At 43.4% G+C, this 21,049-nt stretch overlaps 1 protein-coding gene across 1 annotated transcript in view; it reads right to left on the bottom strand.

The window, feature by feature from the left end:
• The window catches only part of RNF31 (ring finger protein 31), a 39,550-nt gene that overhangs the window by 3,496 nt on the left and 15,005 nt on the right, over positions 1-21,049 (bottom strand). The window contains exons 9-18 of the mRNA XM_077789905.1: positions 19,575-19,712; positions 16,168-16,209; positions 14,457-14,687; positions 12,175-12,348; positions 11,374-11,472; positions 10,795-10,884; positions 7,930-8,053; positions 4,603-4,721; positions 2,707-2,820; positions 886-943 (exon numbers count right to left, since the gene is read on the bottom strand). Of these exons, the coding sequence (XP_077646031.1) occupies positions 886-943; positions 2,707-2,820; positions 4,603-4,721; positions 7,930-8,053; positions 10,795-10,884; positions 11,374-11,472; positions 12,175-12,348; positions 14,457-14,687; positions 16,168-16,209; positions 19,575-19,712 (1,189 nt within the window). The remainder of the gene's footprint in view (positions 1-885; positions 944-2,706; positions 2,821-4,602; positions 4,722-7,929; positions 8,054-10,794; positions 10,885-11,373; positions 11,473-12,174; positions 12,349-14,456; positions 14,688-16,167; positions 16,210-19,574; positions 19,713-21,049) is intronic.

Raw genomic sequence — 21,049 nt, 5'->3', positions numbered from 1 at the left:
GGATTTTGGGGGAAAAACGGGGATTTTGGGGATAAAATGGGGATTTTGGGGGGAAAATGAAAAAAAATGGGGATTTTGGGGGGGAAAATGGGGATTTTGGGGAAAATGGGAAAAAATGGGGATTTTGGGGGAAAAAGGAAAAAAAATGGGGATTTTGGGGGGGAAATGGGTAATGGGGGTTTGAGGAGAAAAATGGGGATTTTGGTTAAAATGGGAAAAATGGGGATTTTGGGGGGAAAATGGGGGGAAAAATGGCAATTTTGGGAATAAAAATGGGGAGAAAATGAAAAAAAATGGGGATTTTGGGGGGGAAAATAGAGATTTTGGAAAGGAAAATGGAGGAAAAAATGGGAATTTTGGGAATAAAAATGGGATTTTGGGTGGGAAAATGGGGATTTTGAGAAAAAATGGGGATTTTGGGGGAAAAACGGGGATTTTTGGGAAAAAAAAGGGAAAAATGGGGAATTTGGGGGGGGGAAACAGCAATTTTGGGGGGAAAAATGGGGATTTTGGGGGGAAAAACGGGGATTTTGGACAAAATGGAAAAAATGGGGATTTTGGGGGGAAAAATGGGAAAAAATGAAAGAAAAATGGGGATTTTGGGGGAAAAATGGGGATTTTGGGGGAAAATGGTGAAAAATGGGGATGTGGGGGGAGAAAAGGGAATTTTGGGAATAAAAATGGGGGATAAAATGGGGATTTTGGGAAAAATGTGGGGAAATGGGGGGAAAATGGGAATTTTGGGGAAAAATCCGGGAATTTTGGGGGGAAAGAAATGGGAATTTTGTGATTTCCCAGTGCAAACCAGTATAAACCAGTATAAACCAGTATAAACCAGTATAAACCAGTATAAACCAGTGCAACCCAGTATAAACCAGTACAGACCAGTTGGGTTGGGTGGGGCATCAGGGGGCGGCTCCGTCTCGAAGGCGACGTTCCCACTCTGAGGGGAGAGATCCCAGTAAAAACCAGTATAAACCAGTATAAACCAGTATGGACCAGTATAAACCAGTATGGACTGGTATAAACCAGTACAGACCAGTATGGACCACTATAAACCAGTATGGACCAGTATGGACCAGTATGGACCAGTATAAACCAGTATGGACCAGTATGGACCAGTATGGACCAGTATAAACCAGTATAAACCAGTATGGACCGGTATGGACCAGTATAAACCAGTATATAAAAAATCCCATTTAACCCCAAATTTTCCCCATTTTTGACCCTTGGAAAGCCCCAAAATCCCCTCCCAGTACAAACCAGTCCAAACCAGTATAAACCAGTATAAACCAGTATAAACCAGTAACCCCAAATCCCATTTTAACCCTTTATTTCCCATTTTTAACCCTTTTTTGCCCATTTTTCATGAATTTTCACCAAATTTCCACCGTTTTTCCCCATTTTTCCCCCATTTCCCCCCTCCCAGTACAAACCAGTAACACCAAATCCCTTTTCCCCATTTTTAACCCTTTATTTCCCACTTTTAACCCTTTAATTCTCGTTTTTAACCCTTTTTCATCCATTTTTCACCCGATTTTCACCCAGTTTTCACCGTTTCCCCCCGTTTTTTCCCCATTTCTCCCCTCCCAGTACAAACCAGTACAAACCAGTACAAACCAGTAGCCCCAAATCCCCTTTTCCCCATTTTTAACCCTTTATTTCCCATTTTTAACCCTTTAATTCCCGTTTTTCACCCTTTTCGTCCATTTTTCACCCGATTTTCACCCAATTTTTTCCAATTTCCCCCATTTTTTCCCCATTTCTCCCCTCCCAGTCCCTCCCAGTACAAACCAGTACAAACCAGTAACCCCAAATCCCCTTTTAACCCTTTATTTCCCATTTTTAACCCTTTAATTCCCTTTTTCGCCCGTTTTTCACCCATTTTTCACCCAATTTTCACCATTTTCCCCCGTTTTTTCCCCATTTCCCCCTCCCAGTCCAAACCAGTACAAACCAGTATAAACCAGTAACCCCAAATCCCCTTTTCCCCATTTTTAACCCTTTATTTCCCACTTTTAACCCTTTAATTCCCGTTTTTAACCCTTTTCGTCCATTTTTCACCCGATTTTCACCCAATTTTTTCCAATTTCCCCCATTTTTCCCCCATTTCCCCCTCCCAGTACAAACCAGTACAAACCAGTCCAAACCAGTAACCCCAAATCCCCTTTTAACCCTTTCTCTTCCATTTTAACCCTTTATTTCCCAACTTTTAACCCTTTTTCGCCCATTTTTCACCCAATTTTCACCATTTTCCCCCGTTTTTTCCCCATTTCCCCCCTCCCAATACAAACCAGTATAAACCAGTACAAACCAGTAACCCCAAATCCCCTTTTCCCCATTTTAACCCTTTATGTCCCACTTTTAACCCTTTAATTCCCACTTTTAACCCTTTAATTCCCTTTTTCGCCCATTTTTCACCCATTTTTCACCCAATTTTCACCCAATTTTTTCCAATTTCCCCCATTTTTTCCCCATTTCCCCCCTCCCAGTACAAACCAGTCCAAACCAGTAACCCCAAATCCCCTTTTAACCCTTTCTCTTCCATTTTAACCCTTTATTTCCCAACTTTTAACCCTTTTCCGCCCATTTTTCACTCATTTTTCACCCAATTTTCACCCGATTTTCACCAAATTTTCACCGTTTTCCCCCGTTTTTTCCCCATTTCTCCCCTCCCAGTACAAACCAGTACAAACCAGTGCCCACCTGGAGCAGCTGCTGCAGCCGGGTGGGCTCCCAGTCCCGCAGGTAGAAGAGGCAATCGCGGGGGTGGTGCCCGTGCAGCGACCCCCCGAGGGGGCACTGGGGGGAGGGGCAGCTCTGCGGTGGGGGAGGGGCAAGGCGGGAGGGGTGGGGGAGGGGCAGAAGGAGGAGAAAATTTGGGGCAAAACAAAAAAAATTTGGTGAAAATCCGACCAGGAACGGCCGAGGAACGGGCGAAAAACTGAGGAAAATTGGGCGAAAAATGTTAAACGTTTTCTCCTTTTTTTTGCCCATTTTTACCCAATTTTTTTCCCCATTTTTTCCTCCATTTTCCCTCTCCCAGTATAAACCAGTATAAACCAGTATAAACCAGTGCAAACCAGTACAAACCAGTAACCTCAAATCCCTTTTCAACCCTATTTTCCCCATTTTTCCCATTTTTTTTACCCATTTTTTCCCCAATTTTTCCCCATTTTCCCCCGTTTTTCCCCCATTTCCCCCTCCCAGTATAAACCAGTATAAACCAGTATAAAACCAGTGCAAACCAGTACAAACCAGTAACCCCAAATCCCTTTTTAACCCTTTTCCCACCATTTTTCCCATTTTTTACCCAATTTTTCCCATTTTTTCCCAATTTTTCCCCATTTTTTCCCCATTTTTTCCCCATTTTTCCTCTCCCAGTCCCTCCCAGTATAAACCAGTATAAAACCAGTATAAACCAGTACAAACCACTATAAAAACAGTATAAAACCAGTATAAACCAGTACAAACCAGTAACCCCAAATCCATGTTTAACCCTTTTTTTCTCCAATTTTTCCCATTTTCCCCATTTTTTCCCCATTTCCCCCCTCCCAGTATAAACCAGTATAAACCAGTATAAACCAGTACAAACCAGTAACCCCAAATCCCTTTTTAACCCTTTTCCCACCATTTTTCCCATTTTTTACCCAATTTTTCCCATTTTTTCCCAATTTTTCCCCATTTTTTCCCCATTTTTCCTCTCCCATTCCCTCCCAGTATAAACCAGTATAAACCAGTATAAACCAGTATAAAACCAGTATAAACCAGTACAAACCAGTAACCCCAAATCCATGTTTAACCCTTTTTTTCTCCAATTTTTCCCATTTTCCCCCATTTTTTCCCCATTTTTCCCCAATTTTTTGCCATTTCCACCCTCCCAGTATAAACCAGTATAAACCAGTATAAAACCAGTACAAACCAGTACAAACCAGTACAAACCAGTAACCCCAAATCCCTTTTTAACCCCATTTTCCCCATTTTTCCCATTTTTTTACCCATTTTTTCCCATTTCCCCCAATTTTTCCCCATTTTCCCCCGTTTTTCCCCCATTTCCCCCTCCCAGTATAAACCAGTACAAACCAGTACAAACCAGTAACCCCAAATCCCTTTTTAACCCTTTTCCCACCATTTTTCCCATTTTTTACCCAATTTTTCCCATTTTTTCCCAATTTTCCCCCATTTTTTCCCCATTTTTTCCCCATTTTTCCTCTCCCAGTCTACTCCCAGTACAAACCAGTATAAAACCAGTATAAACCAGTACAAACCAGTAACCCCAAACACTCTTTTAACCCTTTTTTAACCCTTTCCTTCCCATTTTTCACCCATTTTTCCCATTTTTTCCCATTTTTCCCCCATTTTTTTCCCCTTTTCCCCCTCCCAGTCCACTCCCAGTATAAACCAGTATAAACCAGTATAAACCAGTACAAACCAGTAACCCCAAACCTCCTTTTAACCCCTTTTTAACCCTTTATTTCCCGTTTTTCACCCGTTTTTCACCCGATTTTCACCCAATTTTCACCCAATTTTCACCGTTTCCCCCCGTTTTTCCCCCATTTTCCCCCTCCCAGTACAAACCAGTATAAACCAGTATGGGCTCACCCCGGGCTGGTGGAAGGGGACCCCGCAGCCGGCGCAGAACTGGTGGCGGCACTGGGAGCACTGGAAATGCAAACAGCCGCCGCGGGCCAGGGCGAAGCGCTGCCCGCAGCGGGGACAGGCTGGGGAGACCCAAAATCACCCAAAATTCACCCAAAATTCAGCCCAAATTCAGCCCAAAATTCAGCCCAAAATTCAGAAAAAAACCCAGAAAAAATCGCCCAAAAATTGACCAAAATTCACCAAAAAATTCAGAATAATTCGCCCAAAAATTCAAATTTTTTTTCCCCAGAAATTCAGCCCAAATTCACCCAAAATTCACCCCAAATTCACCCCAAATTTACCCCAAATTGATCCAAAGTTAACTGGAATTTCACCCAAATTCCGCCAAATTCACCCAAAAATTCACCTCAAGAGTCACAAAAATTCACCCAAAATTCAGAAAAAGCTCAGAAAAAATCACCCAAAAATTCACCAAAATTCACCCAAAAATTCACAATAATTCGCCTAAAAATTCAATTTTTTTTCCCCCAGAATTTCACCCAAAAAAATCCCCATTCCCCCCCAATTTTTCCAAAAAATTCCCATTCCCCCCCAAAAATCCTGATTTTTTCCCCCTAAAATCCCCAAAATTCTCATTTTTCCCAATTTTTCCCAAAATCCCCATTTCCTCCCAAAATTTCCCATATTTTCCCCAAAATCCCCATTTTTCCCCAAAATTATCTTTTTTCCCTTCAAAATTCCCATTTCTTTCTCAAAAAAAATCCCCATTTTTTGCCAAAAATCTCCTGATTTTTTCTCCCAAACCCCTCCCAAAATTCAGATTTTTTTTTCCCCCAAAATCCCCATTTTTTCCCCCCAAATTCCCATTTTTCCCCCCAAAATCCCATTTTTCACTCCAAAATCCCCATTTTTTTCCCCAAATTTTTCCCCCCAAAATTATCTCTTTTCTCCCCCCAAAAAATCCCATTTTTCCCCCATTTTCACCCCCAAAATCCCCATTTTCCCCCCAAAAATCCCAATTTTTTTACCAAAATTCCTTTTTTTCCCAAAATCCCCATTTCTTCCCCCAAATTCCCTTTTTCCCCGCATTTTCCCCCCAAAATTCCCATTTTTCCCCCATTTTTCCCCCAAAAGTCCCATTTTTCCCCCATTTTCACCCCCAAAATCCCCAATTTTTCCCCCAGAATTCCAATTTTTTTACCGAAATTCCTTTTTCTTCCCCAAAATCCCCATTTCTTCCCCCAAAATTCCCATTTTCCCCCCATTTTCCCCCCAAAAATTCCCAATTTTTCCCCCAAAATCCCAATTTTTTTATCAAAATTCCTTTTTTTTTCCCAAAATCCTCATTCTTCCCCCAAAATCCCTTCTCCCCCCATTTCCCCCCAAATCCCCATTTTTCACTCCAAAATCCCCATTTTTTTCCCAAAAATTCTATTTTTTTCCCCAAATTTTTCCCCCAAAATTCCAATTTTTTTTACCAAAATTCCTTTTTTTTCCCCAAAATCCCCATTTCTTCCCCCAAGAAATTCCCTTTTCCCCCCCATTTTCTCCCCCAAAAATTCCATTTTCCCCCCATTTTTCCCCCAAAATTCCCATTTTTCACTCCAAAATCCCAATTTTTTGCCCAAAAATTCTATTTTTTCCCCAAACTTTCCCCCAAAATTCTCTTTCCCCCCCCCAAAATTCCCATTTCTCCCCCATTTCACCCCCAAAATCCCCAATTTTCCCCCCAAAATCCCATTTTTTACCAAAATTTCCTTTTTTCTTCCCCAAAATCCCCATTTCTTCCCCCAAGTTCCCTTTTTCCCCCATTTTCCCCCAAAATTCCCATTTTTCCCCAAAAATTCCATTTTTCCCCCTTTTCCCCCAAAATCCCATTTTTTCCCCCAAATTTTTCCCCCCAAAATTCTCTCTTTTCTCCCCCCAAAAATCCCATTTTCCCCCCATTTTTCCCCCCAAAAAATCCCATTTCCCCCCCAAAATCCCCCATTTTTCACTCCAAAATCCCCATTTTTTTCCCCCCAAATTTCCCCCCCAAAATTATCTCTATTCTCCCCCAAAAAAATCCATTTTCCCCCCAAAATCCCGATTTTTCCCCCAAAATTCCAATTTTTTACCAAAATTCCTTTTTTTTCCCCCAAATCCCCATTTCTTCCCCCAAAATTCCCATTTTTCCCCCATTTTCCCCCCAAAATCCCCATTTTTTACCCCCAAATCCCCATTATTTTTTCCACCCAAATCCCCATTTTTCCCCCCAAAATCCCCATTTTTTTCCCAAAAATTCTATTTTTTTCCCCAAATTTTTCCCCCCAAAATTATCTCTTTTCCCCCCCAAAAATTCCCATTTTTCCCCATTTTCACCCCCAAAATCCCCATTTTCCCCCCAAAATCCCAATTTTTTTCCCCCCAAATTCCCATTTTTCACTCCAAAATCCCCATTTTTTCCCAAAAATTCTATTATTTTTCCCAACTTTTCCCCCCAAAATTCTCTTTTTTCCCCCCAAAAAAATTCCCCTTATCCCCTCATTTTCCCCCCAAAAATTCCCATTTTTCCCCCTTTTCACCCCAAAAATCCCCATTTTTTCCCCCAAAATCCCAATTTTTTTCCCCCAAATCCCCATTTTTCCCCCCAAATTCCCATTTTTCCCTCCAAAATCCCCATTTTTTTTTTCCAAAAATTCTATTTTTTTCCCCAAACTTTTCCCCCCAAAATTCTCTTTTTCCCCCCCAAAAATTCCCATTTCTCTCCCATTTTCCCCCCAAAATTCCCATTTTTCCCCCATTTTCACCCCAAAAATCCCCAATTTTCCCCCAAAATCCCAATTTTTTTTTCCCCCAAAAAATCCCATTCTTCCCCCAAAATTCCCATTTTTCCCCTCAAATTCCATTTTTTTTCCCAAATTTTTCCCCCAAAATTCTTTTTCCCCCCCAAAAAATTCCCATTTTCTCCCCATTTCCCCCCAAAATTCCCATTTTCCCCCAAAAAATTCCCAATTTTTCCCCCGAAAATCCCCATTTTTCCCCCCAAATTCCCATTTTTCACTCCAAAATCCCCATTTTTTTCCCAAAAATTCTATTATTTTTCCCAAACTTTTCCCCCCAAAATTCTCTTTTTTCCCCCCAAAAAATTCCCTTTCTCCCCCCATTTTTCCCCCCAAAATCCCCATTTTTCCCCCCGAAATCCCCGTTTTTTCCCGTTTTTTCCCCGAAAATCCCCATTTTTTCCCCCAAAATCCCCATTTTCCCCCCGAAATCCCCGTTTTTCCCGTTTTTTCCCCGTTTTTTCCCGTTTTTCCCCGTTTTTCCCAAAATCCCCGTTTTTCGCACCGATTCCGGTCTCTCCCAGGAACGCTCCCAGGCCCTGGGGGGGTCCCCGGCGGGTCCCGCGATCGGAGCCAGGCCCCGAATTCGGCGCAGGAGAGCGACGAGTGTCGAGGCTCCCACTGGGCAACGAAGGGTTAAAATCAGCCCCAAAAACGCCCAAATTCACCCCCAAAATTCCGCCCGAAAATTTAAAAAAACCCCGAGGAAATCGGATGAAAAACACCCGAAAAATCCCCAAAAAACGGGGAAAAAAATCGAATTTTTTGGGCAAAAATTGCGTTTAAAAATCTCAAATTTATCCCCAAAATTGCCCGAAAAAAATAAAAAAAAAACCAAATTTATCCCCAAAATTCCTGAAAAAATCCCAAATTTATCGCCAAAATTCACCCCAAAAATTTAAAAAAAAATTGAAAGAAATCAGAGGAAAAACACCCGAAAATCCCCAAAAAACGGGGAAAAAAAATCGAATTTTTTTTGGCTAAAAACTCACTTTAAAAATTACAAATTTATCCCCAAAATTGCCTGAAAAAATCCAAAAAAATTCCATGGGAATAAAAACCCAAATTTATCCCCAAAATTCCTTCAAAAATCCCAAATTTAGCCCCAAAATTCACCCCAAAAATTTTAAAAAAAAATTGAAAGAAATCAGAGGAAAAACACCCGAAAAATCCCCAAAAAACCGAAAAAAAATCGAATTTTTTGGGCAAAAATTGTGTTTAAAAATCTCAAATTTATCCCCAAAATTGCCCGAAAAAAATCGAAAAAAACCCAAATTTATCCCCAAAATTGCCCGAAAAATCCCAAATTCACTCCAATAATTAAAGAAAAAAAAAAATCAAAAGAAATCGGATGAAAAACACCCGAAAAATCCCCAAAAAACGGGAAAAAAAAATCGAATTTTTTTTCCCAAAAACTCACTTTAAAAATTTCAAATTTATCCCCAAAATTGCCTGAAAAAATCCAAAAAAATTCCATGGGAATAAAAACCCAAATTTATCCCCAAAATTCCTTCAGAAATCCCAAATTTAGCCCCAAAATTCACCCCAAAAATTTTAAAAAAAAATTGAAAGAAATCAGAGGAAAAACACCCGAAAAATCCCCAAAAAACCGAAAAAAAATCGAATTTTTTGGGCAAAAATTGTGTTTAAAAATCTCAAATTTATCCCCAAAATTGCCCGAAAAAATCCCAAATTCACTCCAATAATTAAAAAAAAAAAATCAAAAGAAATCGGATGAAAAACACCCGAAAAATCCCCAAAAAACGGGAAAAAAATCGAATTTTTTTTGGCTAAAAACTCACTTAAAAGATTTCAAATTTATCCCCAAAATTGCCCGAAAAAATTCAAAAAAATTCCATGAAGAAAAAAAAAAAACCCCAAATTTATCCCCAAAATTGCCTGAAAAAATCCCAAATTTATCGCCAAAATTCACCCCAAAAATTTAAAAAAAAATTGAAAGAAATCAGAGGAAAAACACCCGAAAAATCCCCAAAAAACGGGGAAAAAAATCGAATTTTTTGGGCAAAAATTGCGTTTAAAAATCTCAAATTTATCCCCAAAATTCCATTTAAAAATCCCGAATTTATCCCCAAAATTCAATTTAAAAATCCCAATTTTATCCCCAAAATTCCACTTAAAAACCCAAATTTATCTCAAAATTACCCCAAAAAATCCCAAATTTACCTCAAAATTCCCTGAAAAAAAAATTCCCAAAATTCTTCCAAAATTAAACCAAAAAATTTAAAAGAAATTTTAAAATATCAACCCCAAAATCCCCAAAAATCCCCAAAAAATTCCCCTAAAATGTCTTAAAATCCCAATTTTTTGGCCAAAAATTGCATTTAAAAATCTCAAATGTAGACCCAAAATTCCACTTAAAAATCCCAAATTTATCCCAAAATTCCATTTAAAAATCCCAAATTTATCCCCAAAATTACATTAAAAAAATCCAAAATTTATCCCCAAAATTCCGCAAAAAAATCGCAAATTTATCCCCAAAATTCCATTAAAAAATCCAAAATTTATCCCCAAAATTCCCCCAAAAAATCCCCAATTTTTCCATATATGGGCATCAAGCCCCTCCCATGCCCATATATGGACATCAAGCCCCGCCCACTTTCCTTAAGCCCCACCCACTCCAATGACTTTATATAGCAACTAAGCCCCGCCCACTTTCCTTAAGCCCCGCCCACCCCAATGACTTTATATAGTAACTAAGCCCCGCCCACTTTCCTTAAGCCCCGCCCACTCCAATGAATGCCAATGGACACTAAGCCCCGCCCACCTCAACGTCCACCTATGGGCACTAAGCCCCGCCCACTTTCTTTAAGCCCCGCCCACCCCAATGACTTTCTATAGTAACTAAGCCCCGCCCACTTTCTTTAAGCCCCGCCCACCCCAATGACTTTCTATAGTAACTAAGCCCCGCCCACTTTCGTTAAGCCCCGCCCACTTCTCCCATGCCCATATATGGACATGAAGCGCCTCCCAGCACCCTCCCAGTATAAACCAGTATAAACCAGTGTAAAAATCCCATTTTCTCCCCGTTTTTAACCCTTTAATCCTCTCCCAGTTTATCCCAATGCCCTCCCAGTCCCAAACCAGTAAAAACCAGTAAAAACCAGTAAAAACGAATAAAAACCAGTATAAACCAGTTCAAACCAGTTCAAACCAGTATAAACCAGTATAAACCAGTATAAAAATCCCATTTTCTCCCCGTTTTTAACCCTTTAATCCCCTCCCAGTTTATCCCAAAGCCCTCCCAGTCCCAAACCAGTAAAAACCAGTTCAAACCAGTTCAAACCAGTAAAAACCAGTCTAAACCAGTTCAAACCAGTATAAACCAGTATAAACCAGTATAAACCAGTACCGGCAGCTGGCAGCGGGGGCAGCAGCACTGGTGGCACTGGGGGCACTGGGCCGGGCCCCGCTCGGCCTCGAAGATGAAACCGAAGGAGCACTGGGGGGGAACTGGGAGTTACTGGTTTATACTGGGAGGATCCCAGTTGGAACCAGTATAAACCAGTAACACCCGCGAACAAAACCAGTATAAACCAGTAACGCCAAACCCCTCCCAGTATAAACCAGTAACCCCAAACTCCCTCCCAGTATAAACCAGTAACCCCCAAACCCATTCCCAGTCCAGTATAAACCAGTAACCCCCAAACCCATTCCCAGTATAAACCAGTAACCCCAAACCCATTCCCAGTATAAACCAGTAACCCCAAACCCATTCCCAGTTCAAACCAGTAACCCCAAACCCATTCCCAGTACAAACCAGCAACCCCAAACCCATTCCCAGTATAAACCAGTAACCCCAAACCCATTCCCAGTTCAAACCAGTAACCCCAAACCCATTCCCAGTTCATCCCAGTAACCCCAAACCCCCTCCCAGTTCATCCCAGTACCAAACCAGTATAAACCAGTATAAACCAGTATAAACCAGTACATGGGGGCACCACAGGAACTGGGGGTCCCTCTGCAGCTCCAGCTCCGTCAACTTCCGGGTCACGAGGCCGAAGGTGTCGGGGTCGAGGCAGCGCCGGAGCTGCTCCCAGTATAAACCAGTATAAACCAGTATGAACCAGTATGAACCAGTATAAACCAGTATAAACCAGTATAAACTAGTATAAAAAAGATAAATTTTACCATTTTCTCCCTTTTTAACGCATAAATTCCCTCCCAGTTCATCCCAGTTTGGTCCAATCCCCTCCCAGTTCATCCCAGCGCCGTCCCAGTATAAACCAGTATAACCCAGTACCACACCAGTATAAACCAGTATAAACCAGTAACCCCCAAATCCCCTTTTTCCCAATTTTTTCCCCATTTTTAACCCTTTAACTCCCTCCCAGCAGCCCCAAATCCCCTCCCAGTTCATCCCAGTCCCCTCCCAGTATAAACCAGTACAAACCAATACAAACCAGTATTAAACCAGTATAAACCAGTAACCCTAAAATCCCCATTTTTCCCCATTTTTTCCCCATTTTTAACCCTTTAACTCCCTCCCACCACCCCCAAAACCCCTCCCAGTCCCTCCCAGTTCCCTCCATGGCCCTCCCAGTATAAACCAGTATAAACCAGTACCAAACCAGTACAAACCAGTATAAAAAATCCCCATTTTCCCCATTTTTTCCCCATTTTTTCCCCATTTTTAACCCTTTAACTCCCTCCCACCACCCCCAAATCCCCTTCCAGCCCCTCCCGGCGCCCCCCCGAGGCCCTCCCAGTATAAACCAGTATAAACCAGTACCGCGGGCTCCAGCGTGGACCAGTACCAGAGGCGCTGGGCGTCGTCGCGCAGGTCGGGCCGGCCGCAGCTGGGGCAGCCCAGGGCCTCCACCCCCCGCTCCCGCAGCCCCACGGTGAAATGGAGCCGGAAGCACTCGGGGCACAGCGGGCACGAGCAGCCGGGCAGCCACTGCATCTGCACCAGTTCAAACCAGTAAAAACCAGTAAGGAACTGGTTTGATCCCAGTTCATTGGGGTTAATGGCGCTGCTGCCCCCAGTGGTGGTTAGGGGAATTGCACCTTCTAAAACATCACACCAGTTCATCCCAGTTTATCCCAGTAAACCCCCAGCAGCCCCACACCAGTATAAACCAGTATAAACCAGTAAGGAACTGGTTTGATCCCAGTTCATTGGGGTTAATGGAGCTGCTGCCCCCAGTGGTCGTTATGGGAATTGCAGCCATTAAAACATCACACCAGTTCATCCCAGTTCATCCCAGTTCATCCCAGTAGCTCCCAGTTCATCCCAGTAAGCCCCCAGCAGCCCCACACCAGTATAAACCAGTATAAACCAGTATAAACCAGTATAAACCAGTAAGGAACTGGTTTGATCCCAGTTCATTGGGGTTAATGGTGCTGCTGCCCCCAGTGGTCGTTAGGGGAATTGCACCTTCTAAAACATCACACCAGTTCATCCCAGTTCATCCCAGTAAGCCCCCAGCAGCCCCACACCAGTATAAACCAGTATAAACCAGTATAAACCAGTAAGGAACCGGCTTGATCCCAGTTCATTCGGGTTAATGGCGCTGCTGCCCCCAGTGGTCATTATGGGAATTGCAGCCATTAAAACACCAAACCAGTTCATCCCAGTTCATCCCAGTTCATCCCAGTTCATCCCAGTAAGCCCCCAGCAGCCCCACACCAGTATAAACCAGTATAAACCAGTAAGGAACTGGTTTGATCCCAGTTCATTCGGGTTAATGGCGCTGCTGCCCCCAGTGGTCGTTAGGGGAATTGCACCTTCTAAAACATCAAACCAGTTCATCCCAGTTCATCCCAGTTCAGCCCAGTACATCCCAGTTCATTCCAGTAAGCCCCCAGCAGCCCCACACCAGTATAAACCAGTATAAACCAGTAAGGAACCAGTTTGATCCCAGTTCATTGGGGTTAATGGCGCTGCTGCCCCCAGTGGTCGTTATGGGAATTGCAGCCATTAAAACACCAAACCAGTATAAACCAGTTCATCCCAGTTCATCCCAGTTCATCCCAGTAGCTCCCAGTTCATCCCAGTAAGCCCCCAGCAACCCCACACCAGTATAAACCAGTATAAACCAGTATAAACCAGTAAGGAACTGGTTTGATCCCAGTTCATTTGGGTTAATGGCGCTGCTGCCCCCAGTGGTCGTTAGGGGAATTGCAGCCATTAAAACACCAAACCAGTATAAACCAGTTCATCCCAGTAGCTCCCAGTTCATCCCAGTAAGCCCCCAGCAACCCCACACCAGTATAAACCGGTATAAACCAGTATAAACCAGTATAAACCAGTATAAACCAGTAAGGAACTGGTTTGATCCCAGTTCATTGGGGTTAATGGCGCTGCTGCCCCCAGTGGTCGATGTGGGAATTGCAGCCATTAAAACATCAAACCAGTTCATCCCAGTTCATCCCAGTTCATCCCAGTTCATTCCAGTAAACCCCCAGCAACCCCACACCAGTATAAACCAGTATAAACCAGTAAGGAACTGGTTTGATCCCAGTTCATTGGGGTTAATGGCGCTGCTGCCCCCAGTGGTCGTTATGGGAATTGCAGCCATTAAAACACCAAACCAGTATAAACCAGTTCATCCCAGTTCATCCCAGTAGCTCCCAGTTCATCCCAGTAAGCCCCCAGCAACCCCACACCAGTATAAACCAGTGTAAACCAGTATAAACCAGTATAAACCAGTATAAACCAGTAAGGAACTGGTTTCATCCCAGTTCATTGGGGTTAATGGCGCTGCTGCCCCCAGTGGCCGCTGTGGGAATTGCAGCCATTAAAACACCAAACCAGTATAAACCAGTTCATCCCAGTTCATCCCAGTTCAGCCCAGTACGCTCCCAGTCCCTCCCAGACCCCTCCCAGTACAAACCAGTACAAACCAGTACAAACCAGTACAAACCAGTACAAACCAGTAACCCCAAATCCCCATTTTCCCTCCATTTTTAACCCTTTAACCCCCTCCCAGTCCCTCCCAGTACAAACCAGTCCTTCCCAGTCCCTCCCAGTCCCCTCCCGCTCCCAAACCAGTACAAACCAGTACAAACCAGTTGCCGGGGCAGCCCCCAGCCGCAGACGGCGCACTCGCAGCGCAGGCGCCTGCGCAGGACAGCCCGGTCGGGGCAGGACCCCACGGCCTCCACCAGTTCAACCAGTAAAGGATCCGAACTGGGAGCTGCCAGCAGCCCCAGGCCCAGCTCCCGGCCCAAACTGGCCACCAGTAAGGCCCGGCCCCAACTGGCCACGGGGCAAGTGGCCAAAATCTGACGGACGAGGGCCTGAGGGGGAAAAAAACCAGTAAAAACCAGTAAAAACCAGTATAAACCAGTATGGACCAGTATAAACCAGTATGGACCAATATAAGCCAGTATAAACCAGTTTAGCCCCTTTTTTCCCCATTTTTTCCCCATTTTTGGTGCTCCCGGTTGGTCTCCCTGGCACAAGATTCCGGTACAAACCAGTATAAACCAGTATAAACCAGTAAAAAACAGTACAGACCAGTACAAACCAGTACAAACCAGTATAAACCAGTTTAACCCCTTTCTCCCCCATTTTTTCCTGTTTTTTACTAATTTTTCCCCATTTTTTTCCCTATTTTTTCCCATTTTTGGTGTTCCCAGTTGGTCTCCCTGACACAAAATCCCAGTATAAACCAGTATAAACCAGTATAAACCAGTATAAACCAGTATAAATCAATTTAACCCATTTTTCCCCTATTTTTTCCCGTTTTTTCCCAATTTTTCCCCATTTTTTCCCAATTTTTCCCATTTTTAGTCCTCCAAGTTGCTCTCTCCAGCACAAAATCCCAGTATAAACCAGTATAGACCAGTACAAACCAGTATAAACCAGTAAAGAAAAACACAAAACCAGTATGGACCAGTAACCCCAAACCCATTCCCAGTACAAACCAGTAACCCCAAACCCATTCCCAGTATAAACCAGTAACCCCAAACCCATTCCCAGTATAAACCAGTAACCCCAAACCCATTCCCAGTATAAACCAGTAACCCCAAACCCATTCCCAGTACAAACCAGTAACCCCAAACTCCCTCCCAGTTCAAACCAGTAACCCCAAACCCATTCCCAGTACAAACCAGTAACCCCAAACCCATTCCCAGTTCATCCCAGTAACCCCAAACCCATTCCCAGCATAAACCAGTAACCCCAAACCCATTCCCAGTTCAAACCAGTAACCCCAAACCCATTCCCAGTATAAACCAGTAACCCCAAACCCATTCCCAGTACAAACCAGTAACCCCAAACCCATTCCCAGTATAAACCAGTAACCCCAAACCCATTCCCAGTATAAACCAGTAACCCCAAGCCCCTCCCAGTATAAACCAGTAACCCCAAACCCATTCCCAGTACAAACCAGTAACCCCAAACCCATTCCCAGTATAAACCAGTAACCCCAAACCCATTCCCAGTACAAACCAGTAACCCCAAGCCCCTCCCAGTATAAACCAGTAACCCCAAACCCATTCCCAGTACAAACCAGTAACCCCAAGCCCCTCCCAGTATAAACCAGTAACCCCAAACCCATTCCCAGTTCAAACCAGTAACCCCAAGCCCCTCCCAGTATAAACCAGTAACCCCAAACCCATTCCCAGTACAAACCAGTAACCCCAAACTCCCTCCCAGTATAAACCAGTAACCCCAAACCCATTCCCAGTTCAAACCAGTAACCCCAAACCCATTCCCAGTTCAAACCAGTAACCCCAAACCCATTCCCAGTTCAAACCAGTACAAACCAGTCACCTGCTGGTCGGCCTGCTGGAAGTCCAGTGCAGGCTCCGCCCCCTGCTGATGACGTAAGCGGAAGGGGCGGAGCTTGAGCCTCTGCAGCTCCTGCAGCGCCTCCCATTGGTCGCCCTGACGCCGTCGCAGCGCCGCCGCCGCCGCCGCGCGCTCGGGGAAACCGAGGCACGCCAGGAGCCGCAGCTGCGCCGGGGCGGGGGGGAAACCAGTATAAACCAGTATGGACCAGTATGGACCAGTATGGACCAGTATAAACCAGTATGGACCAGTATAAACCAGTATGAACCAGTATGAACCAGTATGGACCAGTATGGACCAGTATGGACCAGTATGAACCAATATAGACCAGTATAAACCAGTATGGACCAGTATAAACCAGTATGGACCAGTATAAACCAGTATGGACCAGTATGGACCAGTATAAACCAGTATAGACCAGTATGGACCAGTATAAACCAGTATGAGCCAGTATGAACCAGTATGGACCAGTATAAACCAGTATAAACCAGTATGGACCAGTATGGACCAGTATGGACCAGTATGAACCAATATAGACCAGTATAAACCAGTATGGACCAGTATAAACCAGTATGAACCAGTATAAACCAGTATGGACTAGTATAAACCAGTATGAACCAGTATGGACCAGTATGGACCAGTATAAACCAGTATAAACCAGTATGGACCAGTATGGACCAGTATGGACCAGTATGGACCAGTATGGACCAGTATAAACCAGTATGGACCAGTATGGACCGGTATGGACCAGTATGGACCAGTATGGACCAGTATAAACCAGTATGGACCAGTATGGACCAGTATAAACCAGTATGGACCGGTATGGACCAGTATGGACCAGTATGGACCAGTACGGACCAGTATGGACCAGTATAAACCAGTATGAACCAGTCTAAACCAGTATGGACCAGTATGGACCAGTATTGACCAGTATAAACCAATATAAACCAGTATAATCCAGTATGGACCAGTATAAACCAGTATAGACCAGTGTGAACCAGTATAAACCAGTATGCACCAGTATGAACCAGTAAAAATCACCAAAATTCTCATTTTTGGACCAAAATCGGTCGACTTTGCACCAGTTAGGACCAGTAAAAACCAGTACAAACCAGTACAGACTGGTTTGAACAGGTTTGGGTTGGTTTAAACCAGTATAAACCAGTATAAACCAGTAAAATTCACCAAAATCCACCATTTTGGACCCAAATTCCACCATTTTTTACCAAATTCTGCAATTTTAAACCCAAAATCCGCCATTTTGAAGCAAATGCCACCATTTCGAACCAAATTCTAAAATTTTTAACCCAAATCCCCCATTTTTAACCCAAATCCCCTATTTTTAACCCAAATTCCGCCATTTTGAACTCAATTTCGCCATTTTTCCCCAAATCCCCCATTTTTTCCCCCAAAATCCCCCATTTTTTACCCAAATCCCCCATTTTTCCCCCAAATCCCCCATTTTTAACCCAAATTCCAACATTTTAACCCGAATTCCGCCATTTTGAACCCAAATCCCCCATTTTTACCCAAAATCCCCCATTTTTACACATATCCCCCCATTTTTAACCCAAATTCCGCCATTTTGAACTCAATTTTGCCATTTTTACCCAAATCCCCCATTTTTACCCAAAATCCCCCATTTTTCACCAAATCCCCCCATTTTTAACCCAAATTCCGCCATTTTGAACTCAATTTTGCCATTTTTACCCAAATCCCCCATTTTTCCCCCAAATCCCCCATTTTTTCCCCAAATCCGCCATTTTCCCCAAATCCTCCATTTTTCCCCCAAATTCCGCCATTTTAACCCAACTTCCGCCATTTTTTCCCCAAATCCCCCATTTTCCCCCAAATCCCCCGTTTTTTCCCCCAAATCCCCCCATTTTAACCCAACTTCCGCCATTTTTACCCAAAATCCCCCGTTTTCCCCCCAAACTCCCGTTTTTCCCCCAAAATCCCCCATTTTTCCCCCAAATTCCGCCATTTTGAAATCAATTTTGCCATTTTTACCAAAATCCCCCATTTTCCCCCAAAATCCCTCATTTTTTCCCCAAATCCCCCATTTTTTCCCCAAATCCCCGATTTTTTAACCCAAATCCCCCATTTTAACCCAAATTCCGCCATTTTAACCCAACTTCCGCCATTTTTACCAAAATCCCCCATTTTTTCCCCCAAAATCCCCCATTTTTCCCCAAATCCCCAGTTTTTAACCCAAATCCCCCATTTTTTCCCCCAAATCCCCCATTTTTTCCCCAAATCCAGAGTTTTTAACCCAAATCCCCCATTTTTCCCCCAAATTCCGCCATTTTAACCCAACTTCCGCCATTTTTACCCAAAATCCCCCGTTTTTCCCCAAATCCCCCATTTTTAACCCAAATCCCCCATTTTTAACCCAAATCCCCCATTTTAACCCAAATTCCGCCATTTTGAACTCAATTTCGCCATTTTTACCCAAAATCCCCCGTTTTCCCCCCAAATCCCCCATTTTTCACCAAATCCCCCTATTTTCCCCCAAATCCTCCATTTTTACACAAATTCCACCATTTTAAACTCAATTTCGCCGTTTTTATCCAAAGTCCCCCATTTTAACCCAAATTCCGCCATTTTGAACTCAATTTCGCCATTTTTACCCAAAATCCCCCGTTTTTACCCCAAATCAGCCCATTTTAAACCCAACTTCCGCCATTTTAACCCAAATTCCACCATTTTAAACTCAATTTCGCCATTTTTACCCAAATCCCCCATTTTAAACCCAAATCCTCCATTTTTCCCCCAAAATTCTCCATTTTTCCCCCAAATCCCCCCATTTTAACCCAAATTCCCCCATTTTAACCCAAATTCTGCCATTTTGAACTCAATTTCGCCATTTTTACCCCAATCCTCCATTTTTCCCCCCAATCCCCCATTTTTCCCCCAAAATCCCCCATTTTTACCCAAATCCCCCTTTTTTCCCCCCAATCCCCCATTTTTCCCCCAAAATCCCCCATTTTTACCCAAAATTCCCCATTTTCCCCCAAAATCCCCCATTTTCCCCCAAAATCCCCCATTTTTTCCCCAAATCCCCCATTTTTTCCCCAAATCCCCATTTTTTAACCCAAATCCCCATTTTTTAACCCAAATCCCCCATTTTTCCCCCAAATCCCCCCATTTTAACTCAAATTCCGCCATTTTGAACTCAATTTCGCCATTTTTCCCCAAAATCCCCCGTTTTCCCCCCAAAATCCCCCTTTCCCCCAAGCCCCGCCCCCTCTCACCTGCTGCTCCCTCCGGCCAATCAGGACGCGCCGCGCTCGCTCCGCCTGCCCCGCCCCCTCCAGCCACGCCCACGCGGCCTCGGCCAATGAGAACGGCCCTGGCCAGGCCCCGCCCCCCGGGGGCTCCGGCCCCGCCCCCCGCAGCGCCGCGAGGACCCCGCCGAGGCGTCCGCGGAAGTGCCGGATCTGGGCGGCGGCGTCGGAAACTTCCGGAAGGTGGGAAAAGGGGGCGGGGCCGAGCGATTCCGGGGGGAGGCCCTGGCGCTCGGCGGCCTGGGAAATTTCGGGAAAAAAAAAAAAAAAAAATTCCCGAGTTTTTCCCACGGAAAATTAATAAAATTTCGCCCCAAAACCAAAAAAATCCGCCCGGAAAAAAATCCCCAAAAATTTTGAAAATTTTCAATTTTTTTCTGTTTTTCGCCCCAACGTTCCTGATTTTCGCCGCCGAAAATCCCAATTTTCCCCCCCAAAATTTTCCCCGAAAAATTCTGAATTTTTTCCGGTTTTTGCCCAAAAAATTCCCAATTTTTCCTCGAAAAATTCACACTTTTCACCCCAACGTTCCCAATTTTCACCACCAAAATTCCCAATTTTCACCAACAAAATTCCCAATTTTCCCCCCCAAAATTTTCACCGAAAAATTCTGAATTTTTTTTTTTTTACAAAAAAATTCCCCGTTTTTGCCCAAAAAAATTCCCATTTTTTCCTCGAAAAATTCACACTTTTCACCCCAACATTCCCAATTTTCACCACTAAAATTCCCAATTTTTTCCTCACAAAATTCCCAATTTTCACCCCGAAAATTCTCGATTTTCACCCTAAAATTCCCAAATTTTCATCACGAAATTCCCAATTTTTTCCTCCAAAATTCCCTTTTTCCCCAAAAAATTTCCAATTTTTTTTCCCCCCAAAATTCCCGATTTTCACCCCCAAAACTCCCAATTTCCCCCACAAAATTTTCCCCGAAAAATTCTGAATTTTTTCCGGTTTTTGCCCAAAAAAATTCCCAGTTTTTCCTCGAAAAATTCACACTTTTCACCCTAACGTTCCCAATTTTCACCACCAAAATTCCCAATTTTCACCAACAAAATTCCCAATTTTCCCCCCCAAAATTTTCACCGAAAAATTCTGAATTTTTTTTTTTTTACAAAAAAATTCCCCGTTTTTGCCCAAAAAAATTCCCATTTTTTCCTCAAAAAATTCACACTTTTCACCCCCAAAATTCCCAATTTTCACCCCGAAAATTCCCAATTTTTCCTCAAAAAATTCCCAATTTTCACCCCGAAAATTCTCGATTTTCACCCTAAAATTCCCAAATTTTCATCACGAAATTCCCAATTTTTTCCTCCAAAATTCCCGTTTTGCCCCAAAAAATTTCCAGTTTTTTTTCCCCCCAAAATTCCCGATTTTCACCCCCAAAATTCCCAATTTTCCCCCCAAAATTCCCACGTTTCACCCCCAAAATTCCCAATTTTCATGCCCGAAATTCCCAATATTTCCTCACAAAATTCCCAATTTTCACACCCAAAATTTCCCGGGTTTTCTTCCCCCAAAATTCCCAACCTTTCCCCCCAAAATTCCCATTTTTTACCCCAAAATTCCTATTTTCT

The sequence above is a fragment of the Lonchura striata genome, chromosome 39 (genome assembly GCF_046129695.1).
Source record: "Lonchura striata isolate bLonStr1 chromosome 39, bLonStr1.mat, whole genome shotgun sequence".
Classification (NCBI taxonomy): domain Eukaryota; kingdom Metazoa; phylum Chordata; class Aves; order Passeriformes; family Estrildidae; genus Lonchura; species Lonchura striata.
This window is presented reverse-complemented; position numbering and strand designations above follow the sequence as displayed.